The sequence below is a fragment of the Bos taurus genome, chromosome 13 (assembly GCF_002263795.3).
Source record: "Bos taurus isolate L1 Dominette 01449 registration number 42190680 breed Hereford chromosome 13, ARS-UCD2.0, whole genome shotgun sequence".
Taxonomy (NCBI): Eukaryota; Metazoa; Chordata; class Mammalia; order Artiodactyla; family Bovidae; genus Bos; species Bos taurus.
Genome location: NC_037340.1, coordinates 78,796,502 through 78,811,138, shown reverse-complemented (window position 1 = coordinate 78,811,138; position 14,637 = coordinate 78,796,502). Strand labels below are relative to the sequence as shown.

The following is a 14,637-nucleotide window of genomic DNA, read 5'->3' as shown; positions in this document are numbered from 1 at the left end:
TAACCGCGTTGTCTCAACATGAAAACAATTTTGAAACAGTTTAGGGCAAACCACACGGTTCTGCCAACCTGTGGGCCACCGTTCTGAAACCTCTTGCTCTGGACAGATGTGAAGTTCACCTCCATGGCGAGCGTGGGAATGATCAAAGGACCTAGCTCTTCTGAAGACTCACAATGGCCTAGGTTCCGGCACCCCTGTCCGAAAACAGCCACCAAAGAAGGAAAAAGACGAAGATCGCCCTTTCCCTGGCTGCAAAGTGACCCTTGCCGTGGGCTTGGGTTTGACCCTCCAAGGGGTTTGACCCTTGGTGGGTTTGACCCACCAGGGCTTTCGTCGACTTGCCAGGAGACATCCGACACTTGTTTTGAAGATGACGCCCGTCAGGGTACCTGGCCCCAGGCCAGCACCTCAGCTGCTCAGAGGACCGAAGTCAGCGATTCCTAGCAGGCCCTGTGCCCTGGCTCGCCCTCCCGCTCAATGTCTCCAAGCGTCCCTAAAATTTCATTGTTTGGTACTGCAACTCCAGGAAACTTGGGAAACCAATTCTAGCTCATGAGTCACCATCTCCCCATAGATGCTGTCAAGGAAACTCACCCCTCCTCACTGCCCTGGGGGTGTGGGGGTGACCCTACAAACAGTCCCCGGACAGCAGAGTCGGCTAGGTGGAGTAGGACTCCGTAGCTCTCACTCGCCATTGCCGCCTCCTTACGCTGAAAGGTAGGGCCGTTCCCAAGGCCCGGGCCCTTGGATGCCAAGAGCCCAGCAAGAAACACAGGCCAGTCGGCCCTTCCCCGGCCCAGCCCCGTCACCGTCACAGCCCCCTGCTGCCCAGCACCCATAGCCAGGCCCCGACACAGGTCATCGCTCCCTCACTGCAGCCCCAGAGGCAGGCGCCCTTATTCTCTGCCTCTTACTGGGGAGGAGGCTGGGCTCAGAGAGGGCAAGCCACGAGCCCAGAGCCACCGGCCCAGAGCTGCAGGAGGCGAGGGCTCTGAGCCCTGGGCCTGCGGGTCTCTACTTCAGGACACTTTGCGGCTGTGGCTTGATCACGTGACCCCCACCTGCCTCTCCCGGGCCCTCGGTCCAGGCTTTGGAAGGAGAAAGAAGCATGGGCGTCTCCAGCCATCAACATATGCCTGGTTTTCCAGAAACGTGTGCCCTCGCTGCTTGTCTGAAAAACGAACTTGCCATCGACTCTCCACTCTCCCTCAGCAGACCGGGGCACCGGGAAGGGTCTAAGCTTCTCTCTTCGTTAAAAACAGTCCTGCTCAATATAACGCAGCCATGACAACGAACGGTCAGCAGCCGCAGGGACGCTGCCCACAGACTCGGCGGCAGCCGCGCGAGCAGGCACAAAGCCACCACGCTGAGCCTGCACACGCCAGTCTGCCTCCAGGGACAGAACAGAAGCCCAGACAGCAGCCCCGTGTGCGCTGTGAGATGTCAGGATGCTGTTAGCTTGGGGCGGGGGGGTCAGGGTTGGGTGGTTGGAAGGGAGCAGGAGGGGGCTTCGGACAAGGAGTGAGCGCTTCTAGACGGGGTGAGGGCCAGGCAGATGTGTTCAGTGTGCGAAGGTTCAGTGACCTCAACACTGGATTTATACTTCAGTAATGGATAATAAGGTCTCAACGTTTTAAAATAAGTTTACAAAATTATCTGTATACAGAAACACTGGCTCTACTTGAAGCGAGGGCTTCACGTAATATCTTATTTTAAAAAGTATCCTAAAATTGACAAGGCTCAACTTTTTTTTTTTTGCCTTGCTACTACTGCTCTCTTGCCTGATTCATGATGTCAGATTTCCTTGAAACTTGAATGCAGGTCTGCAGAACAGGGTGTGTGCGTGTGTGGTATGTGTGTTGAAATCTGAATGCAGGTCTGTAGTACAGGGTGTGTGTGTGTGTTCTTAGCTCTGGGAAAGATTCCAGAAACTAGAAATATCCATCACCAAAGTGAGGAACCCAACGTTTCGGGACGATAGCTCAAAACCCATCTACATAAGAAGTTAAAGCAAACACCCCTTGGGAGACCTCAGGAAATCCTAATGGTCTCGGCATTCTGCTGGGCATCTGAAGGCCAAAGCTGTGCACTCCCCTCAGGTGAGGAGCTTTAGAATAAGCAGCTTCTGAGGATCTGGCTTGACTCGGTAGCAGGAGCACCCATCAAGGAAACATTTACACCAGGTGACCTCTTGACACTTTATTGAGATGGTTCACAGGGCCAGTGGGCACTGGGGTTCAGACAAACCAGCCAAATCAGATGGACCTGAAGCCATGCACCCTGGTGACACCTCCCAAGACCCCAATAATTCCTGTGCAAAGATATCCAAGTCCCACAGCCCACCACCTGGGGTGACCAGCTATCCCCAGGGGTGACCACCTCGTCCAGACCATCAGGCGGGCCACAGCTGGTGCAGGAGGCCTTCCCAGCTCATCACCGAGGCACTGTCCACCTCCTGGGTCCCAAGCGCTTCTCCAAACCCCATGCACCCCCATGAAGCAAGGGGGAAAACTCAGAAAACGAACCCACAATAATAAAATAAAAGAAGAAAACCACATCTGCTCTGCACACAGATTTCACTTCCCAACACCCGGATGGCAGGACGGAAGCGCTCACAGACGCCTTTGGCAGCTGGGGGCTCAGGGCATCACCTCCCCCACGTCCACGGGAAAATAGTCCTCCGTTCTGTACAACACGGGCAGCTCGAACGTCGGGGCCACCGGTGCCCATCGCTTCTGGAAAGACAGAAAACCAGGTGCCCTGTCAGTCACGTGAAGCCACCTGTTCTGAGACCCAAGAACTCCAGTAGCAGGAGTTCACCCCGCAGGGAGGGTGGTCCAGGTGAGCAGAGTCCATGATTCTTCATCAAGAATCATGGTGAAGAATGAAGAATCAATGTCACAGTGCCTGCGACAGCCAAAGCTAGCCCACCTGACACCTGATGGGGACCGGCAGGGCTGGTATGTGTGCCCAGAGCTCCGTAGTGTTTGAGAGGACAGGCGGAAGAGGGTTCTGGGAGGATGGCTGAGAACGCGGCTGCACCTCAGGCCACCGAGTGCGAGGAAGCGGCATGTAGGACCCGCAGCACCGGGAGTCTAGACCGCACCTCAGGCCGCCGCTGGGGGATCTGGGGTCGGCGATAGTTCTGTGAGCGCCCATCTGTGCTCCTGAAGGCCTTGCCATATGCATGGTTTAAGAAGGGCTTACTTATGTCTCGTGTGGGTCTTTGTGGCAGGGAGATTGGGGAGGGGAGATTTTCCATCAAGCAATGGTCTCCAAGCTCTCCTAACCCTACAGGTTACATAGGCATCTCTGGGTCAAACCGGTTTCACAGAGGACCGCCCCAAACAGTGCTTCTCAAACGCGGCTGCACAGGGGACCCCCTGCCAGACTCCTGGAGGCTTATGCCCAGGCCCCGCCCCCAGAGCCTGAGGTCATCGGTCTGGGGTGTGGCCGGGCACCTGGGTATTGCAAAGCTCTCAGGTGATTCTCAGTTAGAGCCGGGGCTGATCCCGTGACCTGCTCGGAGGAGGGAAGTCCTGCAAGGCTCCCAGGTGTACCTGGCAGACAAATACGGGCATTAATGTGGGGGTCCGGGGGGCAGAGGGAGGAGGTTCTGCACGTCTCCACCTGGGGTCCCTCTGACCACCTTCTGGTCCTCCCACCCCCACCCGCAGCTCCCTCTGCTGTGTGATCTACAGGCCACCTCCGCCCCCAGGTCCTAGCTCCGCCCCCGAGCCCCAGCCCCGCCCCAGGCCATAGCTCCGCCCCCAGGCCCGCCCCCTGGGCCTCAGCCCCGCCCCTGGGCCCCAGCTCCGGCCCCCAGGTCCCAGCTCTGCCCCAGCCTTCAGCGGCCGTCACAGGTGCCAGCGAGTGGTGTGGGGCTCCAGTCCACGGTTAATAACAGCGCCACCAAAACTCAGCCCCCCATGAGCCCCACACTGCCCTGCGTGTACCCTCACCTGCCCCATGCTTGTCCCTGCAGCAACACCAGGCCCGCCCTCCCCACTGTGGCGGGGGGCGAGGGAGACAAAGCCCAGGAAGGTGCCTTACCCGCCACCCCCCGACCTGCAACTCCGAGCGCCTGTCCCCTCAACTCCTACCTTACGCGTGCTCGCACCCGGCCAAGGCCACCACTGTAAACACGACGCAGCCCCAGTCATCAGGGGCTCCCTGCTTATCCTCAGACAAGGGAGCCACTGGGAACACACCCCCAACGTGTGACGGGGAATGCAGGGCTCAGAGGTTCCCAGGGGCAGAGGACCTAGGAGGGGCTGTGTGGGGGGCGGTGGGAAGGGTGGTGGCCAGGCTGCAGACACCCCGTGTCCGTGTGGACAGTGCTGGGGGTGTGTTCTGGGCCACAGGCACCAAGGTGGGTCCATCTGTAGTCAGGCTGGGTCAGCGTGTGGACAGGAAGTTGTAAACCAGGGCCAGATGATGTGGGCTCTTGGAGGTGGTACCAAGAACTTTATCCTAAGAGATCAGGAGAGAGACGGGGGGGGGGGGGGGGGGGGGGGGGGGCAGGGAGTATGTGTAACGAGATGTGTTTTAGAAAGAGCAGAAACCAGACTGGAGGGGAAAGAGGGGACCAGAGCGGAAGCTGTTACAGGCAGGCGTCCCTTCAAAGTGAGAGTGGCCGGATTTGGGGTGAGAGAGAACAGACTCTAATGTCTGACCCCTGAACTCCCCACTCCCCACCAGAGCTTGTCTCTGCTGCAGAAAGAAACCACCAAAGAATACCTTATCTACCTTATTTCAGATGAGGTAGAACTCACCTGGGGTCCACGGACTGCATACCTCCCTGAGTCACCACCACCCACGTCTGGAAAGCTGGGACCAGCAAGCAAGTCACCTTGGCCAAGGGTCTGCCTCACGTAAGGGAACATTTAACCAGCAAACGCCGGGTCAGCTGCTCTGGGCTCAGCCTGCATGGCGGGGTGGGGGAGGTACTTGGGCAGCATCTTCCTAGGCTGCCCCCCACCCCTGCGACTGGACTCGAGTCCTCCCATAGCACCACGACCAAAACACAGCTGGGAAAGGAGCCCCAAGATTGTCTCACAGCCTCAAGGACGCCGTCCGTGGATAAGCCATCGTTTTAGATAATCCTCACCCTCTTTCTCCTGAGATCTGACCACTGTGGTGTCTAGAAAACGCAACAGGCAAGTAATGACAGTTAAAAGAACAGCTCCCTTGTCCTGACACATGGCATGGGGGCTAAAGTGCACCTTCCTCTCCTGATCTCGGGACCCAGGGCAAGGGGCCAGGCCAGAGCTGGTATCCCTGTCCTGGGGATGCCGGGCCTCTTGACCCCGTTCTTTTCGTACTTTTAAGAATATTTATTTATTTATCGTATGTATCTGGATGTGCTGGTCTTAGTTGCGGCATGCGAGATCTAGCTGCGGCATGTGGGATCTAGTTCCCTGACCAGGGATCAAACCCCAGCCCCCTTGCACTGAGAGCTTGGAATCTTAGGCAGTGGACCCCCAGGGAAGTCCCTCCATATTCCTTCTGAAATGGTTCTCCCAACAGGGACGGGGCTTCTGCCTCCTCTCTCAAGGAGACAGGCTCCTGGAAGGAGGAGAAAATCCATATAACGATGAAGGAACCAAGGAGAAGGAGTCCTGAGAGACTGCGAGCAGCTTTAAATAAAATCGTATCTTTGGTTCCAGCAAGGTCTGGTGCAAAGAGTGGCGGCACCTTTGCTGGTGACGGAGCGGAAGCATCCTTCCTACATTCAGGGGGGCGGGCGCCCGGAGAGGTGAGCCTTCTGCTGACACCATGGGTTACTAGAGAATGGCCACGTGTGCGCTCGCAAGAGGAAGTCCCTTCACCCGGACCCCACAGGGGCTCATGAGGACGAGACATCCCGGACGAGCTTGCTCCCCTTTTCCATGGGGGGCCCCCAGCCTGGGAGATGGCGAGAGACACCCTGGAGGCCAGTTCGCCCCTCCACACTGGCCCTGGGCCCAGCCCCTGACAAGTTCTTGGGGCACGTAGGAAATTTGTGGGAAAGTGACTCACAGCTCATCGGAGCTCTGGGCCTGCAGTCAGCCCGGCGGCAGGGGGACCCGAGCTGAGCCGGGGGCTCAGAACGTGGCCGCTTCCAGCCCTCGATGCTGCTCTTGGAGGACGGGTGGGCACGGGATGCTAGCTCAGCCTGTCCAGCCTCCACGTCCCGCATGGGTATCAGTGCCTTGATGGTCTTGAGGGGTCCCTGGTGTCAGCTCCCCATCCCCGCTGCCCTCCCCAGCCCCCCAGCTGAAGGAGGGGTGAGAGGAGGCCTGACCCACCCGGGCCGTGACTGGTCCAGGGGTGAGCAGATGACCCAGGATCGTCCAGTTGAGAAACAGGCTTCTCTGGCTACTGGGAGAGGCATGTTTTCTGCCCCCGTCGGCCCTTCCTAGGTTCCTGTGAGGACGGGCCATGAGCCTGGAGGTCACTTCTGCCCCCATGCTGGCAGTCGATTCGGCCCAAGAAAGAAGCCAACACAGGGGAACAGGGGAGCAGAGCTGGGAGGTGAAGCAGCACAGAATCCTGACAGGATCACTGGAGCACCTGAATCACATTTTGCCCAAGGTTAGTGTTAACTCGGCAGTGTTGGGCTCCCCCGGTGGCAGAGACAGTGAAGAATCCGCCTGCAATGCAGGAGACCGGGGTTCGATCCCTGGGTCGGGAAGATCCCCTGGAGAAGGGCGTGGCAACCCACTCCAGTATTCTCACCTGGAGAATCCCATGGACAGAGGAGCCTGGCGGGCTACAGTCCACGGGGTCGCCAAGAGTCGGACACAACCGAGCGACCAACAAACACTTAGTGTTACCTTGGGGCTTTTTCTGTTCCTGAGACCACGGGATTCTCTTCTTTTCTTAAACCAGGTTGACCTGAACAGTTGCCACTTGCAACGAAGCATCCTGCCTAAAGCAAACAATAAATCTGCAGGAGTGCAGGGAAGCGCCTGGAAACCAGCAGGGAAAGGGCAGGTGAAGGCTGGTGCGCGAAGCTGCAAACAGCCGGGCACCCCCGATGCTGTCCGGCTGAGCAGGGCCACACCCTGGAGGCCCGGCCCCAGTCCCAGCCAAGGAAACCCAGCTCTCACGCCCATGCTTTCTTGGATTCTCAGGACGACCTGCAACAGGAGGGGCAGTCCCCAACTCAGAGGTCACATGAGCCAGGGAACCACGGAGCTGGGGTCCACTCAGGCCTCTCCGGCTCCAGGTCAGCCCTGCCCACTGCCCCACAAGGCTCCGGCCTCAAACCCAAATCCTGGAGAATCTCGGAGGGGACTTCTGAGAGCATCCCTGCCCATCCCTGGCCTGCAGCTGATGCTAAGATGCTTCTCCAGGGGCAGCCAGGTTCGCAAGGAGGCTTCATCCCTGCCCCCAGCCTGTGGGCGGGAAGGTTCCAGCAGGGGGGAACCGGATGGGAGGAAACCTGAGACCACAGGTCCAGGGCTCTGCCACCCTCCCCCCAGCCCCCAGCTGGAGGAGGGCCTCTGGAGCCGGGGCGCTGGGCCTGGCAAGCCCTCCTGGGTCTGCCCAGCCTCCCACGTCTTCCTCACTTCCACCCGGGACCCCCGCGTTCCCAAACCTGCAGCCCACACACCAGACACACACCAGTGTGTGTGTGTGTGTGTGTGTGTGTGTGTGCGCGCGCACGCACGCACTTGGTTGGCTACATGATTTTTAAAAACTGGAATTCATTTCAAACATGTTGAAAAAAATCAGATTTCTCAGAAAAACCAGCCTGCCAGCTAGCTTCTCTTGGAAAATCAGATGATCTGGAAGCTCCCGGTGGCTGGGTTGAGGCGCCCCTTGCGGGCGGCCCCAGGCCCCTGGCGGCCGCGTCGCCTTCCCAGAACCCACTGCTTCTGGTGGTGGATGCTTCGGGGCTGGCCCCCCTTGGCGGGTTGCACCCCTGACAAGTTCCTCTTCTGACAAACCCCCACTCGGTCACTGCAGCATGTGGCAAAGGAAAGCCTCAGGCCAGCCTGGGGTCGGGGCCTCTCCTGTGAAGCCCCCTACCACCCCAAGTCAGAGCACCATCTGCTGAAGCTGGGCCCACCTGCCTCAGGGCTTCATCTGCCCAGTCCCGCTCCCAGAAATCCCCCACGGCCCCCCGTGAGTCCCAGCCCCCTTCTGTCTCCCTCCTGGAAGCCCCAGCTACACATTCCCGAGCCTGGACTGCTTTCTCTGCAGGCCAGGCTCAGCACATTTGTTTTGCAAAGAGCCAGACAGTAACTGTTCACAAGCCCCATGGTCTGGGTCACAGCTACTCAGCTCTGCCCTTCCAGCACCAAAGTAGCCATGGGCGATGGTAAAGTAATGGTGTGGCTGTGTGCCAATAAAACTTTATTTACAAAGATGGAGGCAGGCCCCACGGACTCCCCTGGTGGTCCAGTGGGTAAGACTCCACGCGCCCAGTGCTGGGGGCCCCAGGTTCAGTCCCTAGTCAGGGAGTTAGATCCCACATCCTAAAGCCAAGAAATTCACATGCCACAACTGAGATCCAGCGCAGCCAAAAAAAAAAAAGATGGGGGCAGGCCAGATTTGGTATTTTTAGTTTGCCCCTAAATTAAATCTGCCTTCCTAAGTAGAAGAGGCATAACAAAGCCACCCCTGTATCTCCCATGCAAGTGGGCACCAAGCAAGAGGCCTCCAGACAGAGGCTGCAGGGTCAGGGCGGGGCCCACTCACCCCAGGCCAGAGTGATGCCTGGCCGGCTGCTCTTGAGACGCCACTGCAACTCCATCCGGTCCCAACTCACTAAGCATCCTCCACTTCAAAAGAAACACCGCACCTCCATCCCACACGTGGGCCGGGTTCTGAGGCTCCAAGGTGTGGTCAACCTCTGGGAGGCAGAGGTGTCAGGCTGACCGTGGATGCAAGCACAGGAAGCCAGACTCACCCTCGCCCGCCAAGTGACCAGGCACCTCCAGCGCAGGGGACTTGGAAGAGGCCCAACCTACTGGGTAAGCAACAACCTCGCCTCCTGTGACCCTGTTCAGTATGCTCATCTCTAACCCTCACAGCACTGCTTCAAGGCTGAGCTTTCCCATCCTTTAGAGCCTCACTTTCCTCTCGTCAGATGAGGATAATGCCATTGACTTCATGGGGTCCTGCCTGGAGCACAGCAGTGATTCTAGAGGTGGTGCGGCCACCTTGGCACTGTGAGGACAAAAGCCACAGGCTTGAGGATGACAGCCAACTGGCCATTCAGGACTTCCTGTCACACAAGGAGAAGCACAAACCCTACTTGGTTAAACCACGTCAGTCAGGTCTCTGTTGCGCAGCCTGACGGATGTATGCTATTCCGCTCACCATCACTCCAGCGAGTAGCGAGCTGCCCACGGTCATGCAGCTACAAATGGGTGGAGCCGGGACTCAACCCAGGTCATTCGTATGATGAATGGAATGAGAACCAAAACACTGAAGACTTCTGGATCTCAAAATTGTCCCAAAAGGTAAAATGGAATTCCAAATAACTGAGGTATGCATTGCCCCCTGCAGAGGCTCCACTCCCCTTGCGTGGGGGCTGCACGTGGTGACTTGCTTCTTCGGCAGAACAGAGCAGGGGAGAGAGCGGGGTGGAAACAACCACCCAGGAGAGACACCTGGCAAACACTGCCTCGGCCAGATGGTCAAGGGCAACATCATCCGTGCTACGTCACGTTGAGAGCAGGGGCCCTGGATCTGACGTGACGAGAAGGGCACTTCACCTCTGTGGTCTCCTCCCCCAAAACCCACAACCCCAACCTAACCACGAGAAAAACATCAGATCAGCCCTAATTGAGGGACGGTGTACAAAATACCTAACCAATAATCCTCAAAACTGTCAAGGTCATCAAAAACAAGCAGAGCCTGAGAAGCTGTCATAAACCAGAGGTGGCTAAGGAGACCCACGACTATCTATGATACTGAACAGAAAAGGGCACTGGGGAAAGCTAGCGAAATCTGAATAAAACTTGGGAGGTTAGTTAGATAGCAGTGTATCAAGGAGGGTCCTTTAGCTGTGACAATGCACCCCAGTCAAGCAGGATGCTAACAATAAGGGAAGCTGGGTGAGGGGTACATGAGAACTCTGTATCATCACAGCAACTTGTCTCTAATTCTATCATACAAAATTGTACTGGGTGGAGGCAGGGCGAAACAGGCAGATAGCAGAAACATCCTGGTCCATCAGGACAGACCAAGCCCCCAGGCTTTCTCATCTCAACCACAGTGATGAGTAATGAGCTCTTCCTGAGTGCCCAGCTCACAGCGGAACCTACAGGCCCACAGCCCGTTCACGTCCAGCTGCTGAGACAGACGGGTGTTCCTACTCCCATTTTCCAGAAGAGGAAACAAAGGCTCACAGACACACCTGCCCAGGATCGCCCCACCGGGAACTGGTAGAGAGCAGAATTCAAACCCAGGCCCGCCCTGGCCTAGCACAGCCAGGACCCAGGGGCCCTGGGGCTGACTGGGGCAGGGAACTGTGCTCTCGCCCAGGACTTGAGACATCCCTCCAGGATCTGCTTTCCAACCTTGGACCCTCAGGTGCCCCCCTCTAGCCTATTCAGAAACAGCAAATCATGGCCTTTGGGTAGCATCCGGCCCACACACTTGACAGAATCAGTTCAGTTCAGTTCAGTCGCTCACTTGTGTCCAACTCTTTGCAAGCCCATGGACCGCAGCACGCCAGGCCTCCCAGTCCATCATCAACTCTCAGAGTTTACTTAAATTCATATCCATTGAGTTGGTGATACCATCCAACCATCTCATTCTCTGTCATGCCCTTCTCCTCTTGCTCTCAATCTTTCCCAGCATTAGGGTCTTTTCCAATGAGTCAGCTCTTCACATCATCAGGTGGCCAAAGTACTGGAGTTTCAGCTTCAGCATCAGTCCTTCCAATGAACATTCAGGACTGATTTCCTTTAGGATGGACTGGTTGGATCTCCTTGCAGTCCAAGGGACTCTCAAGAGTCTTCCCCAACACCACAGTTCAAAAGCATCAATTCCTCGGTGCTCAGCTTTCTTCACAGTCCAACTCTCACATCCATACATGACCACTGGAAAAACCATAGCCTTGACTAGACGGACCTTTGTTGACAAAGTAATGTCTCTGCTTTTGAATATGCTGTCTAGGTTGGTCATAACTTTTCTTCCAAGGAGTAAGCAAGCGTCTTTTAATTTCATGGCTGCAGTCACCATCTGCAGTGATTTTGGAGCCCCCCAAAATAAAGTCTGCCACTTCACAGGATGGGCTGGTGCAAACTGTAAAATGCGTTACCTGCCACCGTGGAGGCACCAGGATGGTTCAAGTAAACACCGCACCCCTGTTTCTCCTGAACAATGCAGCCACCTGGCCGCGCTGGGCCCGTTTCCTGCGGGCTGTGGCGACTTGGACCCCCTAGATGGGGCATGTGCCATCTGGTCTGCCACGGGCCTGCCTCACTCGCCCTCAGGACTTGCCAAGCCCGTGGGCATCCGGGCCAGCAGTGGCTCCAGGTTCACATCACCATGGGGCCATGGATGCTTCCAGTCCTGCAGCCTGGTCCCCTGGGGGCAGGGGGAACGGCCAGCCTGGGCCGCTGCTGGGACCAGTGGCTGCGCCCTCAACCCGGGGGCCCCCCAGGGCACGCCAGCACCCGGAGTCAGGTGCGGCCCCGGGGCTGTTCTGTGGGGAAGACCGCCGGCTGGGAAAAGGCAGGGAAGGGCATGTGCCCAGGGTCACACAGCTGCTAAACGGCAGAGCAGAGCGCCAAACGGGCTCTCCTGAGCTCCTGGCAGCGGCCTCTACCTCCGCCAGCCCGCAGGCCCTTCACCCCCGGGCCCAGCCTCCCTTCTCAGCCCCATCAAGGCCTCCTCAGGTCCCGCCCACCTGCCCTGCCGGCCACGCCTGTGAATGCTGCAGGGCCCCCAGCCTTCCAGAACACTCTGACAGCTGTGAGCAGAGCCCCTCCCATCCCTCTCGAGCAGCCCCTGCGTGTCCAATCCTGCCCACAGGGTGGGCTGGCCAGCCCCACGGTGGCCGCACGGACCAGCACCCCTGCCCCCCAGTCCCCGGCTCCGCCAGCCCCGCCAGCCCGTTCAGCAGGGCAGTGGCAGAGGCTGCTGCGGCCACAGTGACGGGGACAGGCCTGGGGGCCCCCAGCTGGGACAGCTCCAGTGCAAGGGGCACCCCAGAAGCAGGGACGAGCTGGTGCAGGCTCGTGAGAGGCCACGCTGGCCCTGGCGACTTCCAGAGCCCTGTGGATCCCGCTTTTAGCTGGAGGAAAAGTGTTAACATGGAAACCAGCAGAGGAGGAGCCCCAGAAAGTTCTGCCAAGACAGTGGCGACCAACTGCAAACTCACACGGGGTCTGGGAGGCAAGACAGGACAGCGGGTAGATGGAGTCACAGCACGGCCCCTCCAGAGCTGGGTCTCTGGGGGCTCCCTGACCCCTCCAGCCGTGGCCCCTCCGCCCTCCCTGGCCATCTCCTGGAGGAGGCGGGTGTCTGACCTGGGCTTTGCTTCTCATCAGATGGCCACTGAGGCTAACCGTCTAACTACTGTGCACTTACATGTATATATGTTAACTGGGCACCTGCTACATTTCAGAGACTTAAATCTGCAGATCACAAAGGCCCTTCCCAGATGAGGAAACAGGCTTTCGGGAATCCCCGGCAGTCCAGGGGTTAGGACCTGGCGCTTTCACTGCGTAAGGCGCACGTTCAGTCCGTGGTGACGGAGCTAGGATCCCACATGCTGTTTGTACAGCCAAACAAATAAAAGCACACAGTAAAAGCAACGCATGGCTCTGGAGGGGAGCCTGGAACAGAAACCGGATGAGAAGGGAAAATCTGGTAAAATTCAAAGTTCCGTGAATAACACTGGGCCAGTGTGGGAGGTCTTGGTTTTGACAACTCTCCCAGTGGTTGTCAACCCACCTGTCATGTGAGGTGACGGGAGATGGGGAGACGGAACAAGGGGAGCCCGGAAGCTCTCAGGAGTACCGTCTTTATAAAAGGTTTTCTGCACATCTGAAATTACCCAAAATAAAATGGTCATTTAAAAATAAACACACGTGAGGAGCACAACACAGGTGAAGAGCTATCAAACAGTCACACTAATGTCCTAGTGATGAGGCGAGGAAGCCGGCAGCCAGACCTTCCTTTATCTCAGCCACTGCTCAGGACAGTCCTGGACAGGGGCTAGGCCTGGGTGTCCACCCCATTTTACTGAGATGCTGCAAGCTTAAGCTCCATGCAAAGCACGACACTTGCAAGTGATGGGCAGGCCCGGCCAAATGGCTTGATCTGATGCTCTGCTATCACTGTCTTGAAATTCTCAGTAAGCTGAATATTTTAGAAAACTTTTACTCGCTTATTTCTGGCTGTGCTGGGTGCTCCGTGCTGTGCTCGGCCTTCTCACTGCGGTGGCTCCTCTTGTTGGGGAGCTCGGGCTCCAGGGCACGTGGACTTCCGTCGTTGCATCACTTGGGCTCACAGCTGTGGCTCCTGGGTGCTCTGTGGCGTGTGGACCCCTCCTCCCAGACCAGGGGCCAAGCCCATGTCTCTGGCATTGGTAGGCGGACTCTACCACTGAGCCGCCAAGGGGAAGCCCCTCTCAGTGAAGTCTTCACAAAGGGGCCCCAGGTTTTCATCTTGCATGGCCCCCGCCAATTCTGCAGCAGGCTGCGGTGACAGAGCCGGATTACAAACTGGGATCTGCGTTCTCCATCCTTAGGACAGTCACACGTGGTCAGCTCCGTGCCCAGCGTGGGCCCAGAGCTCCTGGATGAGGAAACCTCATGGGGCCAAGGGCGGCTTGTGGCAGCAACGGTAGAGTTTGGGGAGGACCTCAGTGGATGGATTTGGCTGCAGCTGGGGCTATCCCAGAACAGATCAGGTAAAACAAGATGCTTTTCCAGGCCAGGGCACCAAACCAGCTGCCCACGGCCAGTGGCCTCCCTGTCCCACTGGGGTTCTCCACGTCCACGTCCATGAACCCAAACCAACAGCTGGCCAGGGCCCAGCAGCTGGTCACAGTCTCATCAGAGCCATCCTTGTTTCACTCTGATGCCGATTTTCAACAGAATCTTCGAGGCTTCATTGGCTGACCTCAAAGGTGGTTGACTCCATGAAAGGATGTTGGAAACAGCACCAGTTAGCTCTGGGAAGCAGAGAGCAAACACACATACACGTGACCGTTTTGTTGGCATCCCGCACGTGGGCAGCTGTTCTCCGTTAAACAAGCCGTCAGGGCGAAAACGGAGGCAGCCACCAGGACCAGCAGGCACCGAGCAGCTGCCCACGGGCCCGCCTTGCACCCCTGCTCTTTGCCCAGGACTGCAGGAACCTGCTGCAGGGCCGCCCCAGGCCGGCACTGGGCTCCCGCCCCCCGACCCCAGGCAGGTGGGTGGCCTGGGAGCCTCTGATGGTCCCTGTCACCATCCCGTCCCCGTGGCCCCAGAGGCGCAGACACGGGTCTCATGAGGCGCTTTCACAGAACTCAGCTCGCACACTGTCCTGGTCGGATTAGGACATTTTATCCATTGGGCCCCCTGAGAGTGAAAAAGGACGTTTTCCAAAGTCTGCGACATAACATTTGAGAGCAAGAGAAAGGAAAAGAGGGAGAGAAAGAGCTTGGTGGAAACGGAGAGGAAGATAATTAGAGAT

General features: G+C 57.6%; 1 protein-coding gene across 13 annotated transcripts in view; it reads right to left on the bottom strand.

Annotated features, from left to right (window-relative positions):
- Positions 1-2,184: 2,184 nt before the first annotated feature.
- BCAS4 (breast carcinoma amplified sequence 4) overlaps positions 2,185-14,637 on the bottom strand; it is a 56,555-nt gene continuing 44,102 nt past the window's right edge. For 2 of the 13 annotated variants that reach the window (XM_059892775.1, XM_059892773.1), the window contains exons 4-5: positions 6,819-6,913; positions 3,758-6,555 (exon numbers count right to left, since the gene is read on the bottom strand). In XM_059892775.1, the coding sequence (XP_059748758.1) occupies positions 6,153-6,555; positions 6,819-6,913 (498 nt within the window). In that variant the 3' untranslated portion in view covers positions 3,758-6,152. The other 11 variants (XM_059892774.1, NM_001076474.2, XR_009496795.1 and 8 more) reach the window with 10 other exon arrangements.